The sequence below is a fragment of the Fulmarus glacialis genome, unplaced genomic scaffold (genome assembly GCF_000690835.1).
Source record: "Fulmarus glacialis isolate BGI_N327 unplaced genomic scaffold, ASM69083v1 scaffold9015, whole genome shotgun sequence".
NCBI lineage: Eukaryota > Metazoa > Chordata > Aves > Procellariiformes > Procellariidae > Fulmarus > Fulmarus glacialis.
The window spans coordinates 37,426-44,206 of NW_009213598.1; the positions used below are offsets into that span (position 1 = coordinate 37,426).

At 37.5% G+C, this 6,781-nt stretch overlaps 1 protein-coding gene across 2 annotated transcripts in view; it reads left to right on the top strand.

Annotated features, from left to right (window-relative positions):
• Positions 1-2,377, top strand: part of ZNF106 (zinc finger protein 106) — a 31,294-nt gene extending 28,917 nt beyond the window's left edge. For both annotated transcript variants that reach the window (XM_009578237.1, XM_009578238.1), the window contains 3 exons: positions 125-196; positions 826-972; positions 2,034-2,377. In XM_009578237.1, coding sequence (XP_009576532.1) covers positions 125-196; positions 826-972; positions 2,034-2,090 — 276 coding nt within the window. In that variant the 3' untranslated portion in view covers positions 2,091-2,377. The remainder of the gene's footprint in view (positions 1-124; positions 197-825; positions 973-2,033) is intronic.
• The last annotated feature ends 4,404 nt before the right edge of the window (positions 2,378-6,781 follow it).

Below are 6,781 nucleotides of genomic sequence, written 5' to 3' on the forward strand. Positions count from 1 at the left end.
CCTTGCATGTTGATATTTTGTTCTTGTTCACCTAATATACTCTACACTGAAGCCTCCTTCAAAATTTGACTTCATTTTTTTCTGTTATTCCCAGCTTCCTTATCCATAAATATTTCTTTTACAGATCTACACTGGATGCTATGATGGCAGTGTCAGAGCTGTGAGGCTTAATCTGATGCAGAATTATCGTTGCTGGGTAATGAGCAAAATGTTTTTTGCCTTCCTTTGTTATAGTTTTTAGACTAATTTTCTGGGGGTGGTCACTATTCAGTCTTGGATAGCTTGACCTTTAATTTATTATAATTTAATAATATTTTTTAAATGTGTATGTACATTTTAAATGTAAATATATATCACTAGTTCCATTTTACATGGCCTTTAGTATATGTGTATACTTTAGGGAAAGTTGGTAGTAGCATCTTAAATTATTTTTCTTTCTGGCAATTTTTAGATAGTGACATGTAACTGTTTAAAACCAAAAACTTAAGCTGAGTGACATAGAAAAGCTCATTTACTCTGCTAAATAAGTTTAATTAAATTCCCAATGACTCTGTAAGCTTAAATTTTGTAAATACTTAGTTCCTCTCTTCCTCCTGCCATTCTTGCTGATGGTGTAGGCTTGGCTAGAGGCAGGAAGAATCTGTGTAAAGCGGTAATTAAAGGAATAGAGACCATTGAGAATGGCAATGGAGTAAGAAGATTAAAAAGTTACAGGAGGTGGCATGTGTGTGAACAGTCTTGGTAGAATATTATGAAGTTGCAAGAAGAAAAGCATTAGCTAAAATTCTTTTTCCCTGGCTTATTCTGGCATGTTTTTTCTACCAGTGGCATGGATGTTCACTGATCTTTGGAGTTGTGGACCATCTGAAACAACACTTGCTAACTGACCACACCAACCCAAATTTTCAGACCCTAAAATGTCGTTGGAAGAACTGTGATGCTTTCTTTACTTCCAGGAAAGGTTCCAAGCAGGTATGTGATTGAACTAGTGTGGTTGGTTTGGTAGTACAAAGTACTTTATATCACCACAATTGTGGGACTTGATCCTGTTTCTCTTAAAAAGGGTTAAATACTTCTAGTCTTGACAAGCTTACCTGCATACAGTTACAGTCATACAAGGCTAATAGGGTTCAAGTCAACCTGTGACAGATGAAGAGTGCAGCTAAGTATAATAACTTGAGATATGGTCAATTTAAAACAGTTTGATCCTAAAATATTACATGGAAATGGTAAAATTCTTGAAATGTTAGAAGAAATTTTGGTAACTATACTGAAGATGTTAAGTTTTTGTAAGAAAAATTTCTTTTTAAGATGAACAACCATCTTCAGTCTTGAAACAGATTTTTATCCTCTTTAATTTTTATCCATCACTACCCCCCTTCATTGTTGTGGATGCTGATGCTGTTTATTTGTCACATGGGATTGGTTTTGCTAACAATCTTTAAATAAGTAGAATACATAAATTTCTGAGTAAATGTTAGCACAGATGGGGGAAAAAAAGTGAAGAAGGTGTAAGAGTGGGATGCCAGTTGGATTAAAAGCTGAGGAGGGGGCTGAGGGGTGGGTGGGTGGAAGGGGGGTTGTTACCTATAGACTGATAAAATCCACATTTTACTCCTTGGCAGTATAAACTACCTTCCTGTTGAACGCTTTTCAAAATACGCAATGGAAGGAGATTTCTTTGAGAACTAAGAAACTGAAGTAGAATCCTTAATTTCTCTTTAAGCACTGGCTTTGGATATGATGTGTTTATTTGATACGTCCTTCTAGTCAGAAAGGAAGCTGTTTTTTATTTGCCTTGAATCATGTGGTATGTGAGATACTTTATATATGTGATTTTATAGCTTGGCTTTGTTTTTTGTTTGGTTTTTTTTAAATTATTTTATTAGAAGCTTTAAGCCAAAAAATGTATATTATCCAGAATGTCACTTTCACTGAGGCCTCAAGAATCTTTTGCGAAGTTTTTTGTGGTTTTTTTGTGATACTGTTGTTGTTGTTGTTATTTTTAGCTGACTGTTTTGGTTCTTTTCTAGGATGCTGTAGGACACATTGAAAGACATGCTGAGGATGACAGCAGGATCGACTCATGAAGCTTTTCACCTCCCACATTGGGAAGTAATTTTATATGTCAGAATTATTCCAAACAACACCAATTTCTTACTCCAGTCTTTCCTCTTTCTTTTCCCACTTGGAATGAAAAATGGAGTGGGGCTGAAATGCCTTGCTACAGAGACTGCAGGTTGTGTTGCGCTCTGTAGAAATAAGGCTGGTCAGTTAAGGCTTGGCCCAAATGGAAGATTCCTGCAAGTTTTTAATTCATTGACAGATAAGAATATTCCCTCCTCTTGTCTGCCTTGGTTTTTTGTTGTTTGTTTTTTTTCTGTTTGTGTGTTTTTGTGTGTGGGGTTTTTTTTGTTTTGTGTGTTTTTTTTTTTTGTTTTTTTTTTTTTTAAGAAGCATAGACTGAGAATCTTTGCGAAGTCCAGAGGGGTGTTGAGAACTTCGATTACAATAGGTGCTGGAGTTTGCAAACTCAGCTTGAAGCCTGTTAAGTGTCTAAGACATGTCTGGTTTTATGATGTATCCAATTTTTTTAGCTGATTTTAATAAAATTCTGCAAACCAGAATATCACAAACTCTAACAGTGTAACCTGAATATCCAGTGTACATTTTTACTTTCTTCATAAAAAGAAAAGGTATTTTATGGAGAACTGGAATAAATTAATTTTTTTTAATGTTAATTGTAACTTATTTTTTATTCCTGGTGTAAAAATTGCTGTAACTGGCACAATATGTACAGTGGCAGACTGCCCTAAATACTGTACCTCCTCAGGTATTTTGTTTATTTGGAGGAAAGCAGTTATTTCTTGAGAGGTATGCCAGTAGCAGCAAAACAGCCCAAACAATGGCTCCACTCACGTGCTTTGCAATCTTAGTCTTTTTAAATATAGGTCCTTATGTACAGGAAAGAAGTAAGTGGTGTCGGCTTTTGTTTTAGTTAAATACCAGCATAACCACTGCTATCTTGATATAACACTGTAGTTGGATTCCTGATTTTATTTGGAATCTCAGTGACTGAGCTTTGCAGTCCTATATCTTCATGGCATAGCAAAATAAGAGAAATGCAAAGGCACTGCCTGTCTAAGTGCATCCACTTAGGTAGTGTTTTGTTTCTGTTGTGAACTGGCTTAGTTGGCTTGGGCTATATCAAGTTCACAAAAACTCAACTGGAAAGAATGGAGCAGGATTTTAGTGTGTTTTAAAGTCTAAAGTTCTCAAGCAGAAGCTGAGGATACAAAATGCATATCGCATGTAAAAGTCTTGTTTCTACTAATGCACAGAAAGTACCACAGAGAAGCCAGTGCAGAGGGGAAGACTGTTTCTGCTTGTCAGGGGTCCTCTGCAGGTGTCCCTTGGGGTGGAAAACTTTACCCATTAAGTTCAGTGAAACGTACTTCTTGCATTTGCGATCCTCTCTCCCGTAATGACGCTAATTTAGCAAAGAGCTCTCTTAAACAATGAGACTAAGCTAGCAAGGAGCTTTGTGTTCACTTTTGCCTAACTTGCTGCTCAGGATAAAAAAAGCAGAGGTTTCCTTGAACTGTAACAGAAGGTAAAGACAGCCCAATGTCAAAATTGAGCTGCTTGTAAATGAATCCAGCGCTGTTCAAACAAACTGAATGTACTGTTTTTACTGGGCATCTCTTTGACCACTGCTTTGAGGCTTGGTATGCCAACCATAGACCAAGTAAGTTTCATAGCCTCATTCTTTGACTATAAAGAAGCCTTTTTAGGCCAAGATAGTGATTGAGGGAAGCCCGTGGATGTTCTACTCTGCCATCAAATCAAGGAACGTCAGGGCCTTCTCTGAAGCACACTATTTTTGTGTTGTCTTAGCAGACAAGCATAATTTCTCTGTAATTGCTTGACATTGATGATTTTTTGTGAGACAGGAGTAAAATAGGAAGGAGATGCTGTAGCATCCTGCTTCAAAGACTTGGGAATCTCTGAGGTTCCAATGCTTTTGTGGTGATTTGTTTGGGTTTTTTCATTAAGCTGTTTGTGGACAGGAAAAAAAACCCAGTATGTGGCTTAGACCAGGCTGTTTTGAGGGTGTTTTTGTTTTGGTTTTTGGGGTGTGTGTTTGTGATTTTGGGGTTTTTTTTTTCTGTTTCTTTCTGTGGTCTGTGGATGAAGCAATTCAAGAGAGAATCAAGTTCAGGGAAATCTCTGAGCAGTGTGAATGTTTCCTGATGCAGGCTGTATTGCTGTATAGAGTCTCCGAGAGTGGTTTTTTTTCATGACCTAAAAGCAGAAGACTGCGTAATACTTAAACCATTTCCAAAATTATTGATGTTCAAGAGATTTTCTGGGGTTTTTTTGAACAGCAATAAGGGAGCATGTAAAAGTGTGGCATAAACAATGTGAACAGCTCAAGCTGTCCTTCATGGACTGTGCTTGAAGTGAAGCTCTGGAGGTGTGTGTCCTGAGGACAAGCATGTGGAGTGATTGTAGCATTCTGAAAAATGGTGTGTGAGAGTAGATTATGTTACTTCTTCCTCTTTGTGATTCTTCATGTTCTTTCAGCTGTTTTCAGGAACGTGTAAAGATCTTTCTCGCTAGGTGTTGCAACAAACACAGTTATTACACTTTATTTGCATTCCTGATTGCTTGTTGGGTTTATCTTTTCTAGTTGGTGGAAGCAGACTTCTTTTTCTTGTAGTCCATGACATTTCCTTATCTGTCCTTGAAAATAGTCCTCCTGAAAAGTCTGGACTTCTGAAATCCAGCTTTAGCTTTAGCAGTGGTGTCTTTTGCTACTTTGTAGGTCATTTCAGATGTATTGTAAGAATCTTAAAATGGATAAGAGGCAGAAAAATAGCAGAGCTGCACGAGTGTTTTTAAAATTTTGCTTCATAAATTAAAAACAATTTTAAAAATTGCTCGGGGTTCAGAGGAAAATGCTGTGCTGCTTTGTCCTGAGAATATCTTAGAAGGATTTGCTATGAAGTTGTTGTGCAGCTGTGGAAATCCCCAGGCTTCTCTGGAGTTCTTCTGGAGGCAATTGCAGAAGAGAGGTGGTAAACTAATGTATTGGCTTGGTAGCCATTAATGAAATCCTCTCCGGTCTTGCAGCTTAGGGTTTTGACTCCTGATACACCTCTGGTCGAAAAGTGTAGTAACTTTGGGAAGGTGGACTATTTGTGAAATTTAACAGAGTAATATTTGCATGAAAAGCAGTACTGCACGTCTGAAGCCTGTTTCAGGACTATTTTTGTTTTCAGTTTGTTTTTTATGCAAGTAAAAAGTTGTGGGTGGAAGAGTGAGTAGAGTGAGGGTTTATTTTGTGGTTAGCTGTGTTTATTTTATTATTCAAATGTTAAATAATAACTTGCTATATGGCTGACTAAATATGGCAGGCCCTTTCGGGGGCAAGCCACCATTTTCCTCTTAGCAGAACTGACATTGGGCTTATTAAGCTATGAGACTCCTCAATGGACAGAAAGTGCTCAGCGGTATTATGGTCTTTTATGATATAAAGAATGGGCCAGGCGCTACTGAAACCGCTTATATAATTATTTTCAAAACCATGAGAACTTGTTGCGCCGTAGACATACCAAGCCCTGCCCGATCTCCAAAAGGAGGGCGCGAGTAGCATAAAATGATCACTTAAAGTTCACATGTGCTGCAAAGCTTCCCCAGCCCTGATAGCCTCACATGTATTGAATGACAAGGCAATGCTAGGATTGGTCTATATTTGTTTTTCCTCCTTTTTCCTCCAAATCACAGGGAAAAATAAGTTAACTGACAGTGCAAAATACTTTACGGCCTAACGCTGCTGCTTCTGTATGTGGGAAAACTGCTGCATCTGTTGGTACAAAGATGCATTAAATATCCCAGCTTCTGCTTGCCTTGCGTCACTTACGTGTGGGTTGCAGACTTTAAACATATTATCAGCACATGAGCTGACTTCTGCAAAATAGTAGGAGTTTAGCTGCGCAGTATGTTTGAAGTAGTGCAGTTCTTAATGCACGCTTTCAAACTGTACACTAATGCTGGATCAAGGTAAACGATAACTGAAAACTTGAGATAAACTGTAGGTTCCCAGAAACAAAAATGTGGTGTTGAGAAAATATTTTTCCCTTCTTTTGAATTAAAACACAGGTACGGATGAATCTTGGTTTTCCGGCTTGTATGGTACTATCATTCAAAGTCTAAGTTGTCCAGAGTTGCAGGATATGTGAGGAAGGATAAGGAAACGGTTTCAGCTACTGTTTGTAAAATATTTAATAGTGAAAGTAAAGAGCAAACTGTGTAGGTATATACTCTGTTATATGCGCCTGCCAGCTTCTCAAATTTCATTTTGCTGTAAGTGTTAAACAGTCTTTTTGAAGAATGGAAGTGGAATAAAACAACATGATTGAATATTTAATAATTTAAGCTGTGTAGAACATGTGCACAGATTGACCTTGGTTTTCTTCTTTCATTTTGGTACAAAGCTGTGAGCGTAATAACGAAACTTTACACAGCAAAAGAAGAAAAACAAAGAAGAAAAAAGAAAAATAAAAGTTCTTTATATTGTTACGGTTTGTCAGTCTGATTCTTCTTTGTTTTGCATAGAATGATTCTTTCACAGGATTTGGTAGAACTTGACTCTGTTCTGGATTTTTTTCCTTTTTCAAGAGGGCTGGATAAAATCAGACAGGCCACTTTGAAGCTCCCGCACTGGCAGGAATGTTGCAAGTTTTTGCTCCCAGTGTGCAGGAATCTCAGACCTAGT